The sequence below is a fragment of the Synchytrium microbalum genome (genome assembly GCF_006535985.1).
Source record: "Synchytrium microbalum strain JEL517 chromosome Unknown SmJEL517_scf0008, whole genome shotgun sequence".
NCBI classification, from domain to species: Eukaryota; Fungi; Chytridiomycota; class Chytridiomycetes; order Synchytriales; family Synchytriaceae; genus Synchytrium; species Synchytrium microbalum.
The window spans coordinates 211,265-234,936 of NW_022158357.1; the positions used below are offsets into that span (position 1 = coordinate 211,265).

Genomic DNA, 23,672 nt, shown 5'->3' on the forward strand with positions numbered 1-23,672 from the left:
AAGGGGAAGCTCTATTGAAAATATCTTTGCCACAGAAAGTCATTGACACCTTACGACAATTGCCAACTGCTCTTGATGTGGATGATATAAAGATGATGGTAGATGGGACTTTTACAGAGGTTCACAATGTGACTATTCTGTTTGGTGATATTGTGGGGTAAGGTAGCCTTGCCAGCGTGTTTAAATGACAAAATCTGAAACCTCTTTCTTAGATTCACGTCCTTCTCCTCGACTGTAACAGCAGTGCAATTGGTGAACATTCTTGAAGAAATCTTTAGTGAATTCGATCAAATAGCGACAGATCTTGGTTTGGAAAAGATAAAGACGATCGGCGATTGTGTGCAGATCGCAGGCGGTGTCCCAGATCAACTCACAACACCAGAGCACATTAGAGACGCTGCTCGGCGAGTGTGCATTATGGGGTTTTTGATGATTCAGACGATTGAATCAATATCTCGTCGACATGAAATATCTCTGAAACTCAGGGTTGGCGTGCATACTGGATCCGTCATCAGTGGAGTCACGGGCCTTTGGAAATTCAAATACGACATTTGGTCTCAAGACGTCGATGTCGCATCGCTTATGGAACAGACTGCCCGACCTGGCATACCTCACATAAGTCACAAAACGAACGAGCTACTTGCCAACGATCCCATATTGAAATGTGAGCCGGCCAAAGCTATTTTAGGATTTGGTGACATGATCCCGTCGTTCGAACTGACGAATGACGCCAACCAACCTGAAATTCGGAACGTCCGAGAATGTCTCGTTTCTATGAGAAATCAGAAGGAGAAGGAAGAACTACAAACCGAGAAAGCTAAAATGGCGAATTCTGCTAGTATGAACCTTCTTGGAATCGGCCAAAGTCTCATGTCTGTCCAAGAAAAGGGAGAGTCGTTTGAGCAAAAGCAGCAACCATCGTCTTGCCTATCCCCTTTCAAGTTCTTGACGTCTATAAAACACATCAAGAAAACACCACAAAATGAAACTCAAAGGCGACGCTTTGATATGGAGGTCAATCCGTTTACCGTCACGTTTCAAGATAAGGAAACCGAAGAGGCCTTCAGAATGGATTATATGCGTACACACGCTGGAACCCTATCAGTAACAGCCATCGTTATTCTCTGTGTCTATCTGCTATTGCTGATAGTCCACCTCCTAGTGTTTTACCAGCCCAACCAATCAATAGCTTCCTTCATCATTGAAGGTGTTTTGGGAGCTTTCTTAATTGCGTTTATCTATGGAGTTCACAAACTCAATTATGAGCTACGGTTACGAGTAGTGACTGTTGTCGATAAAGGAGAACAAACCTCGACAGCGTTATGGATGGATTCAGCAGAACACCTTGCACCACAACCAATGCCATCAGCTGAAATGCATGCATGGTTGCGACCAAACGGATTTGCGAGGATTGTTATACTGGCCTGCTTTTTAGCTACTGCATCGCAACTCATTAGCACACCTCTCCCAAACACTTCGTCTTACTTTCACGCTTCAGCATATATCATCATGTCTCTGTACTGTCTGTTTATTGGACTTCGAATGCATTTGATGAACGAAGATATGGCGCTCTTGGCCTTGATATTTTCTATAACGGCTTTGATTTTGGGATGGACGCAGTACACAACTACCGGACGTGGTATTATCTACAAACCGATAATATTCTACATCGTTACTGGACTTTTGACCTGGACTACGAATCGTCGAACCGACCGATACTCCCGCCTCAACTACTTTATGAAACGACACCACGAACAAGGATATTCGGATATGAAGGTCGCTCAAGCGGGAGCAGAGCGACTGTTGCTCAACATTCTGCCACTCAGCGTTGCTCAAAGATTAAAAGATGGGCAATCACCAATCGCTGATGATCAAAAAAGTGTCGCAATTTTGTTTGCCTCCATTTCAAACTTTGAAACAGTCGACCGTACGCCAATGGAAACAGTCAGACTGCTGAATGACATTTTGTGTGATTTTGATAACACCTGCGAATCTTATGGAGTCGAAAAGATCAAGACGATAGCTATGAAGTATATGGCTATGGCTGAGCCAAATCCAGATTTTGAGGTCAATCATGTCACAAGGCTGGTTGAATTCGCACTAGAGTTACAAGAAGTCATTCGAGAATTCAATGCTCGTTATCATCACAACTTTAGCCTCAAGATTGGCATACATGGTAAGAATCTCGCAGCTTTACTTGGTGGTTGTGTTCGTAAACATTAACGCCTGCATCTCATAGTTGGACCGGCCGTGTCTGGTGTTATTGGAAAACGAAATTTCACGTTCGATGTCTGGGGCGATACAGTCAACGTTGCCTCTAGGTATGCAAAGTTAAATCGTTCCTGTTTCTCCCGTCAGGTCACTAAACCATTCCTTTTTTTACAGGATGGAGAGTACGGGTATCGAAGGTTCGATACAAGTTACCAAAGCTGTACGAGACTCATTACCAGATGGATACCACTTTGAATCACGAGAAAACGTCTACCTCAAAGGAAAGGGTACTATGACTACCTACATTGTCACTTCGTCTCCTAGAACTCCGTTGACTCTTCAAGGCGAACCTGCCGTGCTGATAACAAGACCCGAGTCATCATCCGCTAGACCAGCCCCGGATCTGCTTCTCGAAAAGAACGATGAAGCAGTCTCTTCACCGAACCTCCCACCAAGCAGAATCGATCTTGTCAAATCCGCTGCACCGTCAATCAGATCCTCCGTCACCCACAAGTCACACCTCAGTGTCGATGCGCGCCGAGATATTATAGGCCCCTCACGACGAGCCAGCACAACGTCTGGTCTAGTAGTCCCACGGAAACCAAGTCTTGTCGGAAGCATAGGCTTACCCGCTTCACAAACCCAACCATCAGGACTAGCTGGTATGCTAGCAAGTCCACGTGTTTCTCGCGCTAATCGGGATGGGAATGCTTTCTTGAGAGAGATGCTTCAGCCGCTGGTTGATAGACTTGCATCAGATGATTCAACGTCACGAAGGCCAAGCATCACTGTGCAGATGCACGGTCCAGAAATGGGTCAGGAAGTGGGTTATATATGTCCTGACTGCGGTGAGCTATGTAATGGAACTGAATGTCCGTGTCTGTTGCTTGGAACAAGTCTGTAAAGCTCACCGCAACATAACAAAACACCAGCTCTACATAAGTAATATTAATCTTTATATGTATGTACAGTGTAAATACATCTTCAGCATCTGTAAAATCAACCGCCAGCGTTCGCAAAAAGAAAGCGATCTTCTTCCTGCTCTCACAAAACACATAGAAATCCAGCAATGCAACGTAGACCCCCCATTGGAGGTAACTTTTCCCGATTCAAGACACCAGGATACAATGGTTATGCTGTAAGAACACGACTAGTATCCTCCGTTTAGCTTACACCAGACTGATTCGCAACTTGTTTCCTAGATTGAGTTCAGCCCATTTTTTGAAAACAAGCTGGCATGTGCTAGTGCAGCCAATTTCGGCATCGTTGGCAATGGGAAACTGTTCGTACTCGGCATGGGTCCACAAGGTCTCATGGTAGAAAGAGCGTGAGTCCCTACTTTTGGCCCAACATCTTGCAGGCTCGAACGACGTCATATTTGATCACGGAATGCGTTCAGAGCAATCAAGGAAGAAGAGTTTGCCATGAATTCATTCATGCTGGACTGTATCAAACGCCATAAATGTGCTTTGAGTCTCTTCTTGCAGCTAATTGCTGACTTTGCTAAAACTTGTTAGGTACGACACACAAGATGGACTGTTTGATTGTGCATGGAGTGAACTCAACGAGAATCAAATCGTAACGAGTAGTGGAGACGGAAGCATAAAGCTTTGGGACTGTACATTACCAGTTGAGTGTTTTTCTGTGCACAAAACATTCCGGTATTTGACTCACACCAAACGTCGAATTCTGTATAGGACTACCCTGTCAGAAGTTGGATGGAGCATGGCAGAGAAGTGTTTTGTGTGAAATGGAATCTAGTACGAAAAGACGTCTTTGTTTCCGGATCGTGGGATCATACCATCAAACTGGTAAAGACTTGGAATAAGCAGAACCTAAAACAAGACGCTTACTCTTATCTCTCGATATAAAAACAGTGGAACCCTGAAATGCCATCATCACTAACAACCTTCCAAGAACACACACACTGCATATACAACACGGTCTGGTCACCAACAAATGCAGACGTCTTTGCCTCCTGCTCAGGAGACCAAACTGTAAAAATATGGGACGCACGAAGACCGAGATCCACGCAAACGATACGCGCACATCAGAATGAGGTGCTCGCTCTAGATTGGAACAAGTATCGTGAAGGGATTATAGTGACGGGATCTGTAGATCATTCAATCAAAGTATGGGATTTGCGCTTCCCGAATCAAGAGTTGTTGAGGTTGCATGGTCATGAGTATGCTGTGAGGAGGTTAAAGTGCTCGCCACATGATGCGTCGTTGGTTGCTTCGGCTAGTTATGATATGACGGTCAGGATTTGGGATACGCTGAAACCAGACAATAACTTGGTATATGTGATGGACCAACATTCAGAGTTTGTTCTTGGTATTGATTGGTCGCTCTATGTTCCGGTAAGCCAAGGGACAGAAGGTTTTTATATGCGTGACCTCTGAATCGCTAAACGGCTTCTTCTCAACAGGGTCAAATGGCGACTGCTGCTTGGGACGAAACAATAATAGTCATGCAGGATTTGCCTTTAATGCGCTAAATAAACCATGATTTAGTTTCACCTCAAATTTGTGTCAGAAGATGTGTGCAAAAATCTTTCTTTTTAGTCAACTTTGCTTATGATACGAGAGGATGGACTATGTTCAAAAATCTTCTGGTGGCATGCCTTGGGTTTCATCAATATCTCCATCACTGCTATAATCATTATAAGTAGGTTGTGGTGGTGGAATGCTACTATATGAAGATGGTAATGGTGTGGGTGGTTTTTGTGGCATCTGTGCTGTTGTGGTACTATACACGTTCGGTTGAGGGAGCAGAGTTGCTGATGGTGGTTTGAATGATGGTAGTGGTATGGCAGGACGTTGTGTTATAACATTACTAGGCATATTCACAATTGGCTTACTAGCAGTCGGCATCTTCATCACTGTTGGTGGTACTGCACTGCTAGAAGCAATTGGAGACACGGCATTAGGGGATATCCGGTCCATAACCTCCGGCTGACTAGTATTATTATTGCTGCCCCAAGCATCCTCTTGTTGCGACACTACTGGTTGAGGTGGTGGCTGCATAATCATCACACCAGCATTGCTTCCAGCTGCAGTAGGCATTGGAGGTATAAACCCAGCTCGTTTTATATCAGAGCTAGTAAAACCACGAGGTTCTGACGAAGAAGACCGTTCCTGTTCGGTTGCTGTTCCTTGTACATCGTAGTGCACTTGCCTTCCACGTCGTCCCATACTAGATCGGCTTCTACCCAATGCAGCAGAGAATGGACCAGATTGTGCACTACTAGGAGATCCATTCTGCATTCCTGCCACAGCTGGCGAAGCCGGCCTAGATGATGGAGCACTCGATAATGGCGTAGATCGAGCAGTGGGCGGCGGTGCATCTATTGAAAATACACGTTAGTGACTTACTATAAGAGTTTTTATACAAAGCGAAAAGAAACTTACTCGGTGGATCCGTGGAAGCCGAGGAATCAGCCCTTGCGATTGAAGGTAGAGCAGCTCCAGGAGGAGTAGATGATGGTCTTCTCATTGGCGGTGCTCCTAATCCTGGAGCTGCTGAAGAGGCATCTGCAGTTGCTCCACCTTTCTTATTGACCCATCGTTTCTGGACTGGATCATAAACAAACGAATTCTCTTCACCCAAGTTGGCTCGTACTGGACCAGCTGCCGGTTTTCCTGATGCAGCAGGAGCACTTCCAGTCCTACCACCAAATAAGAAACCAGATACAATACTTATATAACTTGATTTAGTGATTTCATTCTTGTTGGCTAAAGAAACCCCAGACGTTAGCATCTATCAAATGATCAACTATCACTCACAAACCAATTCTTACATTCATCAGTCTTCTTTTCTTCAACTTTATCACCAGCAGGCCACTCAGCACCCGGAGTCGCTGGTCTAACGCCAGCCGCAGATGGTGGTCTACTAGGTTGATCAGGTTTGCTCTTCTTCAACGACGAGTTACCGAATCCAAAGTCTTCTTCCTCTATTGTATTAGTATGGACTGGTCTATTCGTGGCAGGAGGAGGAGGCTGAGGTGTATTATTTTCCACAACTGGAGGCTCCTCTTGCCATGATTGCTGTGGAGCAAGAGTTTGATCAGGTTGTTGCCATTGTTGGGTGCCTTCAGAATGCTGTTGTTGTTGAGCTGATGATTGCAGTGAATCGTCAGGCTGCTGTTGCCAATGTTGAGTATCATCCTGATAGGACTGTTGACTATTCTCTTGATACGTTTGCTGAATTTTATCCTGATACGGGGTCTGACTATTATCCTGATACATTAGTTGACTATTATTATCTTGATACGTTGTTTGAGCCTCAAATCCGCTCTCAAATCCAATAGCTGTCGGATAAGACGCCTGACTAGGATCTTGCCAGTTTTGCTGCTTCTGACTGGGATCAGACTGCTGCAAAGTCTGCTGATTTTCTACCAATGCTCCTAGATCGGAAGGCACAGTCATTTCATTTGGATCTTGCCATGACTGCATTGGGTACCGAGTTTGTTGTTGCTCATTATATACTGATTGCTGATGAGTGTATTCAACTGTTTGTGATGCATACGAATCGTACGTTCCATTAGTACCGTACGAGTTCGTATCAGTGGGAATGACTCCTGCTGCCACTGGATTCGATACAAATGATTCTATAGGAGCGGTATCCTGTGCTTGTTGTTGGGGCCATACATAAGGTAGTTGAGTCGTTGAAGGTGTAGATGGCAGATAATCTCTATGCAAGTTCCCATGCGAGCCATTATTACTATACGAATCCAGCGACACACCCTTTCCATCAAAGTTGCCTGCGGGAGAAGGCGACGAGATACCACTTTGCGTTCCTGCTAAAAGGCGAGCGGATGGAGGCGTCGATAATGGTCGTGTGGGTGGTGGAGGTGTAGCAGACGAACCAAAGAATCCAGAATATTGAAGGGGGTTACTTTTTGTGGGAGAGCTAGATCGTCCCAAGGGAGCCGATGGACCAATAGATGTAGTCAATGGATTGCTCGACCCGCCAATTGGAGTACTACTTGTTGATGGGTGTTCTCCTCCTTCTACACCAACAGCACCATTCATAAACTTGTTGAGACCTCGATCCATGACCGTCATGATGGAGTTCCAAGATGACACACGGCTCAACCAACTTGTAGCATCACTTGCACTGTTGGCGCTGGCAGCCTTGGATAATCCAGACTCGATACGAATACCTAGTTCTCCTACTATACCAAACAAGACACGATCAAAGTATGGGCTTCCTTTCGCGTATGACTCGACCAAAGCTTTTACACTATCTACATATTTACGAGCTTCGTCGAATCGACCTAGTTCTGCCAAGTAGGCAGCATAAGCCAACTTGTAGGACTGGAAGTGAGGTAAAGGAGTGCTGACAGCTGCGTTGCCAAAAGAAAGGCCATATTCGTACAATTCCATCATACGAATAGCCTTATGATCAGATATGCTTGTTCGTGGGTGCATAAAGTGATTCACGCCCAGTAAGACACCGCGAGTGGTTGATACATCTGCACCACCAAAAATAGTGGCAAGACCAGATATCAAGAAGCTCAAAAAAATGAAGGGGAGTTGTCAATGAGGGATACGAAAGGACACGAAAGCTTGATCCAACAGACTCACCATATATGAGCAGCATTCGAACGACTATATTCCAACAATCGTTCTCCTAACGTAGCGAGTACTGCTGAATCGCCAGGAGTCCGATTAGCAAGAATGATAGTGAGCGTGTCCTGCCAGCGTGTCAGAGACTCTTGAGCTCCAACATGAGAAGAAGGATCAAGTTCTCCGAAAGCTGGTAAGAATTCAGCGACTTTTGAAATTGATTATTAGTAAGATTCTTTTTTTGTGGATACAAGAAGCCCACGGCCAAAATACATACCAGCTTGTTTTCCAGCACCAGCAAAGATAGAATACAATACTCTCAAAGCCGGCCTATCGTCACCACGTCCACCAAGGCTGCCAGGACCTGCCACATTTCTTTTAGGAACCAAACTTGGTCCTTGACACGGCACTCCAAACTCGTGCCTAGCGAATTCCATAACCACATCACGATAGTACTCTTTTCTGATGTGACTAGCAATGACAAGGGCATGACCCCATAAGGAATTGCTGATGGCTACTTTTGAAGCAGCTACACGGTCGCCTTCGAGCAATAATGAGTAAATCTCATCAATCGACGCAGAAGCGGATGGAGGTAGCTTTGGTTGACGAGATAGTAGGGATATCACGGCTTGAGATTGTTCTGGTTTATCATTGCTAGACGAGAAAGTCACGTAAGAAACAACAAAACTTAGATCACGTAATACGTATTATCACAATAATACTTCAACACACCTAGGTATCAAAACACCGTTATTGTCAACAAGATGTTTGAGCAACCTCCAGAGCACCACCTCATCAGCAGCTTCTTCAACCTCAAGTCGACTATGATAATCGATACTACCATTCAAAACTCTCGACAGATCCTGTTCCTTTGCTTCAGCTTCAGCGATCAACTCATCGCACAACTTGATCACTTCCTTCTTCTTCTTGTTTGATCGATTACTCATCAACGGAAAGAGCGAATCTGTTTTGCTTGGCACGAGAAGTACCTCTGGAGCAGTGATAAGCGTATGGGTAGGTACGATTTTTACTGGACCTGGATATGCCTTCTCAACAGCCATTTGAGCCCCAGTTTGTGTAGCAACAATCCTCTGATGCCTTCTAACAGATGACACCAAAAGACGTCCAAATCCAAACACTGCAACACAATGACCGCGATGACGACCAAGAGGATCTATAAATTCTCCTACTGCTTGTTGCATCTGTATTGGAGGCGTAGGTGTTCTACCATAACGATTCACACTACCAGCAGGCGAGACTCGACCTGGTATTTCTGTCACGTTCTCAGTATGCGGTATGTTCGTTGGTGTAGTTGCTCTCCCAAACGTCAAGTTTCGTGGAGTAGCTAATGGTACTACAGGAGGGCGACTTAAATCACCAGGCTGGCTATATAAATTAGGACGCGGTATTGAGGCTCGTCCTGCATATGGTGCATTTGGTATCGTTGGTGGTGGTGTTGGTTGCATAGACGACGATGCTATCGATGGTAAAGTATCTTCTGGCCGGACATGAAGTCTTGACCCACATTTAGCACAAAAGTTCGCTTCGGTGTCATTTACTCTACCACACTGACTACACTTATTTATGACCGCCACGACTGCCGGTGATTGAGGGACAGAAGCAGCTGGCGACTCTACAGGAGCCAGATCTGTCAGATGATGCCACGATGCACCAGTGGCCATCTGATTTATACTATGAGAATATTGCAGATTACTTATTTGAGGAGATCCCGCCATAGTTGCAGGACTAGACTCGGATCTACCGGCCTGAACATGAATGGAAGAGGTAGAGAATGCTACAGTCGTCCCGTCACCATACTGAGAAGTCTCAACCCTTGTATCGGTAGTGGAAATAGACTCTGCATATTGATATTGTGTTTGCGAGTCGTAGCCCGAAACAGATTGTTGACTGTCAAACTGTGGACTCTCGTGGCTATCATATTGTGGTTGGGAGTCATAAGTACCAGGAGGTTGCTGAGAGTCAAATTGCTGGCTCTGGTACGTTACATTTTCAAGCGTGGATGGCTGAGTACTATATACTGCTTGCTGAGTGACAGGTTCATATCCTTGCGATTCATAATTTTGCTGCTGTTGATAGTCCTGACCACTATAAGGCGACTCGCTGTAACCAGACCGAGGCTGCGATGAAACTTGGCCGTCACCATACGGCTCTACTGGATAAGTCTGAGTATCATATTGCTGGTTTTGTATATACTGGACTGGCTGTTCGACAGCGGGCTTTTCATAAAAGTTCTGATTGTCACCATGCTGTCCTTCATATGTTTGTGGTTGATTGTAATACATCTGCTGAGAATCTTCACCATGATGCTGTTGCTGATCATATATTTCCTGTTGACCATATGGATCAGCGTTAGCTTGCTGTAGACCAAATTCATCTGTATACTGTTGCTGTTGACTAAATGGATCGTCATCTGGTGGTGGCTGTTGACCAAATAATTGATCAGCTCGCTGTTCCTGTTCACCAAATGGATCATCCATAGGTGGCTGTTGACCAAAAAATGCATCAATAGGATGCTGCTGGTGAGTAAAGGGATCGTCATGAGGCTGCTGTGGACTAGATGGATCAACTTCGTGATTCACAGCCCCAACTTCATCTACATCATGATGCATTCTCTCAGGAGTTGTCTGGGAATAATTTGTGTCGACAGACATGTTATTATACAGACTATGACTGGATACCAGACGTTCAGGCGAAGTAGCTCTCTCAGATCCTCCTGCTATAGACATTCCTGCTACAGACCCTCCTGCTAAAGATCCTCCTCCTACTGAAACTGCTCCTCCTCCTACACTTGGAGTGTGCCTTTCATCTTGTCTAATCGAGGCAGCCATTTCAGGACTACTAGCAACATCATCTATGTCAAAATCATCCCAGCCACTACCACCCTGATTTTGCCACGTCAAATTTTCTGGGCTCGTCCTATTACTATGTTGAGTTTCTTCATATGTCGCTTTCTCATGGCTAATTGGTGCTACAATATTATCGGATTCAAACGAGGCCAATTGGTCGTCAATTGCCTTTGCTGTGGCTTCCAGTTTATCAAAGAATTGAGACGGCGACGACGACTTTGGTTGAGTCTGTATAGAAGAAGTCATTCCATAATCAGTAGATTTGCTACCAAATATAAGATCATCCAACTCGCTCAACACTTCAGCGGGATTTCCAGCACGAGTAGGAGAAACACTACGAATATCTTCAGAAGACACATAACTGTATGTTCTTCGTCCTAGACCGTTGGGATCAATTTCTTCAAATTCAGCAGATGGGCTGACAGACCCCATAGTTGAAGGTTTGACGGCCGACAACGATCCAGATTCATTCGCCTTTGCGGGGGATACAGAGCTCATTCGAGCATCTATTTCATTCATTGTTGGAGGTGGAGGAAGAACGAAATCCTCATCAGCTTCTATTGATTCCTCTTGTACCAGGGCTGGCAACTCTTGTTGCTCTATGACAGGCTGATCAGAATGTGAAGCATAAGATTGGGACGGATTATATGTGGACGGCTGATATAAAGTCTGATCTATGATATTCTCCTCATACTGGTTTGATGCAGAATCACCATAGTCATATCCAGAATGAGGTGGACCTAACTGGCTTGCATACAGATTGTATGAATCTACTGGATTTTCAGTCATTTGCTCGGTAGGTTGCGGAGGCTGGCTTGGAAGCGCAGTGGGAGATACGGAATGATATCGCCTACCAAAACGAAAGCGTGAGCATAGCGTTTTGAGCACATGTTGCAACCAACTTGACATTTAACATACGTCTGTTCAGTTGGAGGAGCATAGTGCTCATAATGTTGCGATGGATGCTGAGTGGCTGATTCGTAGAGTCCATAAGCATTTGATTGTACCTCAGCTGGATATTGTGCATTCGAGGAATCATATTGATGATTCGTTTGGACCTGACTATTGTCATACGTGCTATTATCATACTGGGTAGTATCATAGTGGCTAGTATCGTACTGGCCAGTGTTGCCATACTGAGACCCATATATCGACTGTGAAGCATCATACGTCGATTGCTGTTGACCTTGATAGGACGTGTCAACTGCTTGCTGACTGACAACATTATTTGTGCTAGTTATATCATATTGTGGCTGACTGCTGCCATACAAGGCAGACGTATCTGTAGCAGTATATTGTTGAGAAGCGTGAGGAGCATCAAATGTCTTTTGTAACCAAACATCATTTCTTGTAGTATTCAATCCAAAAGCATCAGCGACTGCAGCACTAGAGTCATTAATTCCGTAATCGTAAGCTTGATTACTTTGGCTGCCTGTTTGATATGGTAGCGAGTTATTTGTTTGATTTAATATACTATTATTTTGAGTCGTTGCTGCGGGTTGTTGCGACCACGTCTGATACTGAGTCGATGCTGGCGGTACAGACGAAGGTCTATTTAATGGATTTGGTATGGTAGCAGCTGGTTTTGGAGGAGAACCACTCATAAAGGCCCAACTTTCAAAACTGTTGGTGTTACTAGTGCTACTACCAAACAGCGATGAAGCGTCTCCTGCGACGCCGACGGCACGAGATACCGGCGCAGCAGACATTGGCCTTTTTGGTGCATTTGATGGTGGCCCTTGTGGGGGTATTGGCGTCAGATGCTGCAAATTTAATGTTGCGGACTGTGAAGTGGTAGCAGGGCCAAATAATTCGTCCAATGGAGATGCGAATGGAATAGTACGGGAACTGGAATTTGCACCAGGTTTGGCCCCATGCCTCTTATGAAATCCTTCGCTCAATTCCATCGTTGCTGTTGAAGGCAGCCAAAAAGTGAAGATGTAAGAAGGGAGAAGGAAAAATTAGGGATTGAAATGGATATTTACTGAAACTGAACTAGAGTTGGAAGTCTCCAACAGTTGAACTTGCTAGACCAATCATTTCCAAACAGACATTCTTTGTTTTTGAGTTTTTTGCAATCAACGACAGGAGGAGGGGACAATCAACCTCGAACAACGACTTGCCTGGGTTCTGGACGCGTGAAAACGCGAACTGCCTTATTTTCTATTGTTTTCGTGTCGTCAAAGAAACAGGGCCAAAACCGTTAAACACTTGAATGTTGATCACTCTTGGAGGTCATGCAGAGCCGTAGAACAGCAGCAGTGCCATTTGCGTCCTCACTACCACATCCTGGACGAAGTGCAATCAGAATCGAGAGGCTACCACCTCAGCAGCCTACACATGCTTGGAGTGCTGGAACGTCGCTGCCGTCATTCAAACCGCCATTGGCAACATCGACGAAATCGTATATATATGATATCCCATCTGCTGATATGTCGAGTCGTCCAGCAACAGCCTCTTCTGTGTCGAGCTGGCAATACGCCCAACCTGAAACCATTCGACGCATGGCTACTGAATCATATAATACGACAATGAATACGTCGATGGACGAGAGTGTTGTAGGCCGCGCTTCAATAATTGACCATGATGGACTGTTACTGGATAACGTATTAGATGAATTGACCTTTGATGGTATGACGCTTGTCGTCCAGTGTTTTTTTCCTTCATTCGAACTCAGCATCATTGGTCTTCGTTTTTAGGCTCGATATATTCTGAGAAGCGCCAAGATCAAACTATGCCAATGAGACTTGAGGAGCTAGGAGATTCTCAACCTAGGTCAAAACAATCCTCTGTAACAAGTTTAACAGCACCCGCAGGAACAAGTGTAACAGCAGAACCGACAGCAACAAGTATAACATCACCAGTACCAGTAGCAGTACCAACCCCCGCGACAATACCAAATACACGTGCACCTATTCAGCCAATCAATGAAATATCGTTAAATGCACCGTTACGAACAGGTGGAATGACAAAATCCTTGCCATCGTTACATAAAAAAAACATCCCAAACATAAATAGACCTCCAATTAGTAAACCATCTGTACCATCTCCATCAATACCTAATCCATCATCCCCAACAACAGCCATACCCGCCTTATCAGCACCTCCCACTCAATCACTAGAAATGACTCTCTTGACTGAAAAGGTAGACCGTCTAAACAAGCAACTACGAGAAATGAGAGCCACATTCAAAGCTATAATAACTCAGCAAACAGCACCACTGCAAAGGCCTACTACGAAAATACAAGCTTGTGTACGTGGATACCTAGTACGTAAACGGCTACGTGCTCTTAAGGTGTTTTCGTGGCATAGAAAGCCACCACAACAGCCTTTTAGAGCTATATACTATGATAGGAAGGCACTAATACTTGATTGTTTACATATTGGTGGTACTAGTAGGGGTGGCATGGTTGAATCAAATGTCTCTGAAACTGTCGTCATGATACAGTCGTGGTGGAGGATGATAATGGTGTTGAGGAGGGTGACCGAGTACAAACGGTATCGGAATGCTGCTATTCGAATCCAGAAGACATGGTAAGAAGACTTTTGATTGCGAAAGACTGCACAATTTTTCGTATCCATTTCGATATCTTTTTTTGTCATCGTAGGCTTGGATATAAAACACGTAAAAGATACTCAAGTCTCCAAATCACCATCCTGAAACGCCTAGCAGCTCGACAATCTCAATTGAATACTCAATTGACGCTGCAAGTACAAATAACGCAACAGAAACTAGAAGATGCTATGCGTGAACGAGTCGCATCAGACAAGATATTACGACGGTTATACGAAGAAGTTGAAACGCTTCGGGTTTGGAAGGCTGCTACTACAGAAAAGGAAAAATTAACAGAGAATGTCCAGGCTCAGGTTGATTCACTAAGGCTGCTTGTAGAAGGATTGATGAAGGGACAAACTACCACGGTTGCCGAATCAACCACTGCATCGCCTAGATCCGGGCTAGGTTTATCAATTGAAGACGATACGTAATGCAGAAAAAGGACTTTCTACATGTTCTGTATATATACATAGATACAATTGATATGCTACTTTGTGCGAAAGCCTATACTGGTCGTGATGTACAACTTTCTACAATTTGATCTTAAACTGATCATCTGAAATTCGCTTGTAACTCTCGAGCCATTTCTAGGTGGACAAGTACGAAAAGAGTTGGTAAGTTGATCATGTTTGCTAATCAATTGATGCAAAACCTTTTCACTCACGTTCATCCCTTTCCATTTGTTCAATCATTGCCAAAGCTTCAGTGAGGTCGTCCTCATCCTGGAACTCATAATTGTTTTCTACCACAGGAGCTTGAACCGGTGGTGGAGGAGCGATATACTGTGATCGTGGAGCAACATTATTATTCTGTTGTGGTGGTGGAGGAGCAACATAAACTGCCAAAAGTGAAGGAACATGTACCGATGGATTGGCGTTATTTGATGACGTTGCCATTCGAATACCATTATACGTGTGGAAGTCGTTGCTGCTGTTGTTGTTGCTATTATTGTTGCTGCTTGTAGTCATAGCAGGAGCTTCAATTGCTGGCCTGATCGAGGTTCCATAAGTGGTGTTCATTCCCCCCGCACTGCTTACGCCACCACCACCACCACCACCACCACCACCACCACCACCACCACCATTCTGAGTCACAATACCAGCCTGAGCCATAACAGCATCCAAATCAACATTATCGAAATCAGGATCTTCTCCAATTTCAAAGTCGGATTGACTGCTCATCATCGCCTTCGTCGTCGGAATTACTATACCAGGAGCGATGTATGGCGAATCTGCTATCGTATTGGGTATACTCTCTCCTCGGTCAACCCCATCTTGGTCCAATTCCATCAAGTCTTGTTTGATGTCGACAAGATGTTGACTTTCAGCTTCACGTCGTTTGCGTGCAGCTACGACCTCGTCAAAGACAGACGGTAGATCCCACATTGGATCATCGTCATCTAACGATGTCATTGGTTGAGTTGTTCCGCATGGGAGCTGGACTGGTTTTGGAGGATGCAATATAGTTGGTTGCTGCTGGTGTCGATTAGACTGCATTATAATTTGTTGCTGTTGGGGTCCTTGCTGAAGCTGTTGTTGAGGTTGATTTTGTTGAAGCTGTACTTGCTGAGGTTGTTGCTGAAACTGTACTTTCTGTTCACCTACTCCATTTCCTACTACTTTATCCATCTTTGGTTGCTTAAGAGGCGTTTGCTTGACGGTAGCAAAATCATCATCATCCGAGATCTCATATAAATCCAATTTACGTTTCAATGGTGAAGCTGCAGGCGGTGTAGCAGCTACAAGAGTTTCCACGGCATTTGATGAAGTGCTCACTGCTGGAGTCAGTGGTGCAAACGATATGGATGCAGCAGCGCGAGCGACTGGAGCTGGTGCGATTTGAGAATCTTGTATGAAATCATCACTATTCTCCAGTTGTCTCGCAAAGAACATATCCAAGCCTTCTCCATCATCATTAGCAGCAGTTCCAAGAGTCAAATACTTTTGCATCAAGTCACGTTGCTTTTGGACTTCTCGCCCAGCTGGAGTAAAGTCTTCCGCTTCATTTGTAGCTTCCATCTTCTGGCCTTGACCACCATCGATACCAGCTCCAATGACGTTCAACTTCTTTTGAAGCATAGGCCATTGTGTATCATCTAGCAACGACAAAATTGTGAGAAAGTTGAGCGAGAGATTCTCATATAAAATATAAGAATTGGATGAAGCAACAATGACTTACCCAAGGTGCCATCAGCTAGTACGTACTTGATGCTGACATCGCCATTCCTTCCAATACGATGAGCTCGATCTTCTCCTTGTAACAGCTGTGCGGGATTCCAATACAGTTCAGCAAAGATAACTAGAGAAGCGTATGGTTGACAAAAATTAGGGGCAGGTTAGGTGGTATACTCGATGCAAGTTGCTGAAATTAAGTATAACAGACAGTTAAGTACAAACGAATTCAATAACATTACCTGAATCTGCTGCGGTAAGAGTCAATCCTACACCAGCTGCTGTAATACTCAATACAGCAATCCTAACCTCTGGCTTGTTTTGAAAGTCATTACACAGGGCTTGACGTGACTGCTGATCCGTTGTACCATCAATACGAATATATGGAACTTTGAGTTTCTCATCGATACGTTGAGCGATACCATCCAATACGGCTCGATGATGTGCGAATATAAGAAACTTTTGTGAGGTGGTGGTGAGGAGTTCCTCCATGTATTCCAATACTGCTGGTAACTTGGCTTCACCAGTTTGCCCATACTAAAACAGGAGGAGCGGCATTAGCATACAATAGAATACTCAATTCACTATGAAGGCAGAGAAAAAATTAATCTGCCACGAGTGGCCACCGTACCAGGGCAGTAAGATTGGTCCTTTTTTCATTTCTCACACGTTCCTTGGCTTCACCAGCTATATTCTTTGCCTTGTCGAGCTTCGCGTCCAAATCTGTTGCCTTTTTCATCATCTCGGCCAATGACTTTTTGTATTTGGCAGGTATATCTACCATGATGTAAGACCGTGACTTTTGTGGCAGTTGCTGCATGACATCCTTTTTCAATCTACGAATGAGGATTGTCTTTTCAAGAAACCAGTGTAGTTCGGTAAGATTTGATGAACCACTATAGTCGAATCGATTAAAGTGGTCCTTGTGTGCGTTGGCATATCGAAGACCAAAGGTATGGTGATTCGTATAGTTTTTGACCAACATGCTGATCTGGGTATATAGTTCAATAGGTCGAGAGAGAGCAGGTGTTCCTATAAACGGGGTGCTCATTTAGCATTCGGCCGATTTTGATATGTTCCAATTCACGAATGCCATTTGCGTACCAGACAGCAGAAATGCATGCTGGGCACGTTGCACCAGAGGTTGAATGACCTTGGTTCTCTTGGCATCCTTATTCTTTAAGTAATGACATTCATCACAAACAACGATTTTGAATCTCCAGTCTGAAGCCTCTGCTTCCATTTTGGTCATCAGATCGTAACTAGAATAAGTAGATTGGGTTTCAGACAGGTCGTGACGTAATTCGACAAAATAGCCGCCTTGGATTGATAAAAGAAATGCGATTTGATACCTGTTAATGATAAGCTTGGCATCGCGATCAATCTTTGTCTTTCCATTAAAGATGACTTGAATATGTTGGTCAGAGACACCCAGCCAGTTTTTAATTTCAGCCTTCCAAGTGAGACGCAAAGATGAAGGACAAATTATAAGAACAGGCCAAGAATCCTTATAATAGTAGCAGAGAGCCAATGCTTGAATTGTCTTTCCAAGACCCTGACGTTTGCAGAAACGTGTAAGAATCTGAATGACGATGCAAGAGAAAACACATCTCCGAGCAAAAAAACGAACTCGTCAAAATCAATGTTGGAACGCACCATTTCATCACCAATCAAGACACGTCCACCTCTCTTTACAGCTTCACGTACTCCATCACGTTGAAAAGACATGAAGCTCTCACTGAGCCGATCAGGTAGACGTAATTCCATCTCTCCTTCAATCTCAAAGTCAGATTGCCCCTGACGAGGAGGAGGTGACAGTGCAATACTATGGTATGCGTCCAATACGAATTTTGGGATATCCTTGATGATGATACTGAATCCTTGATTTGCAGCAAAGTCTCTAGCAGTGACGATGGCCTGCTGATATGATTTGCCAGGGATCAAGTGGCAATTGGCAGCGACGTCCCATTTTGCACCAGCTAATTTCTTGAATAGATCAGTGCGATTGGGTGACGCCCAGCCAGCGATGAATTCCGAGTTGTGAATGGAGAAGGATACGGCCAATAACGGGCGATTTGCGTCATTATTGGGTTGGCCAAACGTCAAACTTCCAGAATCATTGCTGTTGGGCCTTTGAGGACCAGCGTTCAAGTTTCCGTACGAAGGTGGGCCTCGATTCTGCTGTGGATTGCCGCCACGAGCGAGATCGTCTTGCCACTAAGGAAAAAAGGGGATGTTCTGTGAGCTCTATATGTCAATGACATTGAGAAACGATCGCAATGTTTGAGAGCACAGGACATACAACAAAGGAGTCACATTGACCAACAGGACAATTGTAAAACAGCTTTCCATTGGATGCACCGGCCTTAGAGACCCTTCGAGAAGCCATGGGAACTCCACACTGTCAATAGGCGAAGCAACATTTGATAGCGTCGATTTAGCTCAAGATTACAGACATGATGGCGTAGTTGACTTGCCTTGCAGTTGTTTGAGGCCATGCAGGCTATCGGTTCCCTCGCTCCTATCCACTGATCAAGGTCTCTCCTATCCGTCCTCGCTGTTTTATGAAGAATGCTTCAACTTTGCAATCTTGGACCAGCACATGTGGTAAATCATATTAGTAAACACGCGCATTTAATAAAAATGGGCTTCTCTACAAGCTGATCCGTTCAAGGCTCGACGTACTCTATCTTAACATCACATTTCAAAAACCCAGAATTAGCACATGGAGCCAGTTGCGAGCTCACCAGGAGACAAGCAGCAGCAGCTTAACCGCGCTCTAGAGCTGCTATCAGGCGCATCCGATGAAGAGAAATTCGTAGCTTTATGTATCATACCCAAGCTTTTAACCCTTGATGATTCAGATGCCATAAAGCTCGTATACGATCGTATGCCATTCAAGTTTCTAACAAGGCTACTGAAATCAAATCCATCGTCTGAACTACCATCAGAATCGCTACAGTCTGTCGCCATCCAGATCACAAGCTGCTTTTGTTTTGTTGATGATCTTTGTCAAAAGCCTCCTCTGGTCAAGCTGGTCCCGTCTCTGGCTCAATCGTTGGACAGGTTGACATGTGGAACTGTACAAATCAGTCAGCCCTATTGGCTAACTCTTCTCTTTGCTACGCTAGTCAAAATGCTGAAAACCAAACCATCGTCTTGAACTGTTTGCTACGCATCAATGCTCATCCTTCTGGAAACCAAGCTTTACGAAGGGATCGCGTCCTTCTTTCCATTGCCAGGCTCGTCAAATCTTCAGGTATGATTGAGGGACAGTGTTGCTTATAAGCTCTCAAGCCAGGCTAAGAAAAAAAGGTACAACTTCAAGACATAGAATTGTCAAATCTTGCGACAATGGTGACTGAACGGATATATGGAACTGATATCGCAGTACCGCAAACACTGTCTGACGTAGTACTGGCAGAACTAGCTCCCACATTCAAAACAGATCAAACACTGCTCAAGTTTCAATTGCTCAAGCTCTTTTGTCAAATGCTGACTGCTACAGACATAGATGTAAGCACATCGTTAATAAATCCGTGAATCCAGCATTGTTTGGGCTCTGACTCTGTGTTTTACAAAGAAATCCGAGTTGGCGACATGGTCTGATGATTTGAAGCACGGGCTCTCAGACATTCTCGGCAGTAAAAGTAGGCTTTATCATACCATATTCACAACATAAAATCTGTGAACTAATTTCTCTACTTTCCCTAGCTCCCCGAGCACACAAATCTTCAGCATTGCTTCTAGCATCGATTCTAACTCGACGATTCTCGCCCGACTGGCTCTTTACACCTCTAGCATCATCCATTCCCCCCAGTAAAAGCAAAAAGTCAAACTTTGGTGTACTAGTAGTACACTTGGCATGTGCAGAAATACGTGTCTTGCTAGATACTATTGATCTCACTTCAGCCTTGTCGCTATCTTCCAATCAACTAGGACCACCAGTAGCCATGTCGGAGCCATCTACATCACCATCGGTTTCAGAGTATGCGTCATGGGAGGAATGTCGTCGTGTACTGCCAGTCTGCTACGACCTGTTTATGGCAACAGTCTTGTATCTGGTCTCTGAACTCGATCGGGTGTCATTGACTTTACCAGTTGATTTGCTGTTATCAATACGGAAGGCTATGAGCGAAGCAAGTCTTGCTATGGGTGGTTTCTTGACTGATGTTTGGGTACTGGTGTTGTTCCTATCTTCGAACATAGTCGCACGACAGCTCACCTTTTTTTGTCATGATTTTAGGATGCATACCAGACTCACAAGGCCAAAGTAGTAATCGACAATGATATCACTCTCTTCACATTGCGTGCTCTCATGTCATGGCTGACTGAAGAAACAACAGCCAGACCTTCTCAAATCACCAGTGTCATTCCACTAATACTCACCGTGATTCAGATGCACACGTAATACGTTACACTGTTTCTAATCTGTTTTTTCTTTTCTCCCACCAATTGCTCATCGTCACTATTGAAATAGGAATGACGAACTGGTATCTCTCCCCATAAATCCTATGACATTCCTAGCTCCCTTCCTAACATCCATCACATCATCGCCAGACGAGCAACGACAAACGCAACCAATTCCAAACAATACAACCGATAATGAAAATGAGGACGATGATGACATTCATCGTAACTATCTAGATGACCTTATCTCCTTCAAGGGACATTCTGCCATCTTGAATGCCCTTCAACGGATATTGGCCAGTGACAAAAATAGTACAGAGAGCTCTCCTGATCCGAGTCTTGTACAGTCCGTGTCTGAGATTGTGTTGAATATGTTGATTCAAAGGCCGGATGCCATGTCGGATTATGGGGTGGCGGCATGGACGAAACTCTTGTATTCAGTCGATGAGTGTTTGGATACTAGAATTGAAAGTGGTCGAAAGTCTTTGCAAGGTATGCACGTGCTGAAACATATAGCTTTTGGTACAAGCCATCCCACTTACTACTTCAAACCTAGGTCCGAACTGGATTGTTTGTGCCCATTTGAATGTGATTTTATGCTTTATGGTACGAATCAGTCATACATATACTTCTCTTCGACTGGATGGTGCCTTGGTGGAACAGACACTAGCACGAGCACATCGATTCGTAGATTTGGGCAACAGGTTGGAAAAGACAAATCCTGAAGCTTACGAGGATATAAGTGAGCTACTATACCTATCTCGTACCATCTTGAGGGAGTTTAAGAAGATGTAAATTATAAACGATACATGCTCTTTGGTCCCTTTTTTGGCTTGTACATAGCACTTGCACCACTCTTGTCATAACATGATTATACGACGCAAAACTCAACCTCTCAGAACCAATGAGTCATAGTTACGGGTTTACTTTTGTTTGGGAAAAAATCATATACAACAAATTGTGTCTTCTTTCAGCATCTCTCTCATATCCTCTTTGCACATTTCGATTTTCCATTCTAAAACACCAAGACACCTAGTATAAAGGCTATCAAAGCAACCAACGCTACAATCTGGAAGGACACACCACCTTGTACCGCCAAAGCAGTCGATCCACCACCTGTAGATGATCCACCATCTCCACCAGCGCCACGTCGTTGCCTCAAGCTAGTCAAACGTTCAATTTCAGATCGATATCCTTCTACAGCTTGTTGAAGTCGTTTGATTTGATCTTTGGCTTCTCGGAGTTCACGGTCAGCGTCGGATGTGATTGCAGCTATAGGTGGTTGAGATCCATTATTGGTCATATTGGGAACGGTAGCATTGGTATTTCCTGCATTGCTATTGTTGTTGTTGGGATTAGGATTAGAGACTGTTGGATTGGCTTTTGGTGAGCTGTTGGCGGTAGATGCTGCATACGTTGGAGGAGAGTATGATGGAGGAGCTACTGCTGCTGCTGTTTGTTGACTACTATTATTATTACTATGAGCTGGTGTTGTTGGTGAAGCGGGTACGGCAGCTGGTTGTGATGGCGATGTATTGGCAACACTTCCTGTAGTTGGTAGAGCAGCAAGATAAGAGCATCGTAGTTTCTTTTCAGCCATGATATCACTTCCACCTTCTGGATCCGACTTCTTTACATCTTCAGCAGCCGACCATAGTTCTGATAGACGTGTTGCGAATGTATCTGCGTCAAGCTGCATGACTTCGTCAGCGACTCGGATGGCTTGGACCAAGAATTTATCCTTGCATTTCATGTCGAGTGGAGGGTCTTCCTTCATGGTTTGTAGCAATACTTGGACTTCTATTGATCCTTGTGGCGGTATGCGACCAGAGTTTGGACGAACACCTGTATGGTGGTACGAGGGAAATGTAAGTGGTTTGTAAATTGGGGTAAGCTGTAGACCAGCGTTCGATATGAAAAGATAAGTGTTGACTTGGCAACTACCAGTAGCTTCCAAACATCCGAAATCCTTCAAAATTCAACATATAATGATCACAGATTCATTCCCTTCCATATACCGGGATGAAGTATTCCATCTATCTACACGCCCTCAACCAACACACATCCACAACCAAAGACTCGTGTCAAAGACAAAGTATGAGATGAGGGGAACTTACAATATTGCTTTGGAGCGGTAGTCTTGACTTTGAAAGCGACCCCCGAGTGCGATAGAGTATTGACAACTTTGAGTGTTTGTTTGACGACACCTTGAGTAAATGGTCTTCGAAATTCCAATTCCTTGTCTGGGTCTAATGCTAAGAAACCACCGGCTCCCTGAGACGAATCCTTGTCTATCATGGCTGTTTGATTCGTAATAATTCAATCTACACTAGTATGAAATGAACTAAAGTAGTGAGTTAGCCTTTGTTTCAAAGTCGTGTGTTTGTCCATTGAAACAGAGATTAAAGGAAATGAAGAAACTGCTACCTTTTAAAGTCAGTTGGAGTCAATAGTGGTGGCTACGTTGACTCTAGGATATGATATCAGTACTTTGGCAAGTAACAAAGTTCTTCTTCTGTTGCTGCCGTTGAAAGAAGTTCAGAAAGAAGGTTTGAAATCAAGCGACAACTAAGTACACCCAACACTACTTAGAGGATACGCGTGTACTAAACAGATTTATATGTCTAGAAATCTGAATCGCGAATCATCGCGTCAAGCCAGTTGGCAACTTGCTAAAAACGACGTCCTAGACACGTGCGGTCATACTTGGGAACAAATGGCTTTTACTTATGGCAATGCTCTAATATTCTATTATACAAGTGAGGTTAAGTTTACTTACAAATATACATCCCATTGCACTGCTCCGAATCGTCTTCGCAATTAATCTGCACGGCGTTTAGCTCATCCTTTGCATCGCCACCCATGTATTCCATATGCAAAGCAATAA

At 44.3% G+C, this 23,672-nt stretch overlaps 5 protein-coding genes across 5 annotated transcripts; 2 read left to right on the forward strand and 3 right to left on the reverse strand.

Annotated features, from left to right (window-relative positions):
* Positions 1-3,280: 3,280 nt before the first annotated feature.
* Positions 3,281-4,708, forward strand: SmJEL517_g02079 (uncharacterized protein; the record flags this gene model as incomplete). Its single annotated transcript, XM_031168007.1, has 6 exons — positions 3,281-3,349; positions 3,414-3,538; positions 3,729-3,840; positions 3,909-4,022; positions 4,089-4,571; positions 4,640-4,708. The coding sequence occupies 6 exons, from the start codon at positions 3,281-3,283 to the stop codon at positions 4,706-4,708; spliced, it is 972 nt and encodes a 323-aa protein (XP_031025936.1).
* A 103-nt stretch (positions 4,709-4,811) lies between these two features.
* On the reverse strand, positions 4,812-12,555 carry SmJEL517_g02080 (uncharacterized protein; the record flags this gene model as incomplete). The annotated part of the gene is made up of 7 exons (XM_031168008.1): positions 4,812-5,557; positions 5,622-5,945; positions 6,011-7,728; positions 7,800-7,989; positions 8,059-8,435; positions 8,514-11,498; positions 11,567-12,555. 7 exons carry the CDS (start codon positions 12,553-12,555, stop codon positions 4,812-4,814), a joined length of 7,329 nt encoding a protein of 2,442 aa, XP_031026036.1.
* A 2,305-nt stretch (positions 12,556-14,860) lies between these two features.
* Positions 14,861-18,764, reverse strand: SmJEL517_g02081 (uncharacterized protein; the record flags this gene model as incomplete). Its single annotated transcript, XM_031168009.1, has 8 exons — positions 14,861-16,299; positions 16,383-16,502; positions 16,618-16,912; positions 17,007-17,407; positions 17,480-17,637; positions 17,728-17,930; positions 18,032-18,592; positions 18,678-18,764. 8 exons carry the CDS (start codon positions 18,762-18,764, stop codon positions 14,861-14,863), a joined length of 3,264 nt encoding a protein of 1,087 aa, XP_031026035.1.
* A 336-nt stretch (positions 18,765-19,100) lies between these two features.
* Positions 19,101-21,580, forward strand: SmJEL517_g02082 (uncharacterized protein; the record flags this gene model as incomplete). The annotated part of the gene is made up of 8 exons (XM_031168010.1): positions 19,101-19,441; positions 19,507-19,634; positions 19,710-19,891; positions 19,959-20,025; positions 20,090-20,553; positions 20,622-20,782; positions 20,856-21,277; positions 21,342-21,580. 8 exons carry the CDS (start codon positions 19,101-19,103, stop codon positions 21,578-21,580), a joined length of 2,004 nt encoding a protein of 667 aa, XP_031026038.1.
* Positions 21,581-21,800: 220 nt separating this feature from the next.
* SmJEL517_g02083 (uncharacterized protein) lies at positions 21,801-23,083 on the reverse strand (the record flags this gene model as incomplete). The annotated part of the gene is made up of 2 exons (XM_031168011.1): positions 21,801-22,630; positions 22,903-23,083. 2 exons carry the CDS (start codon positions 23,081-23,083, stop codon positions 21,801-21,803), a joined length of 1,011 nt encoding a protein of 336 aa, XP_031026037.1.
* Positions 23,084-23,672: the final 589 nt, after the last annotated feature.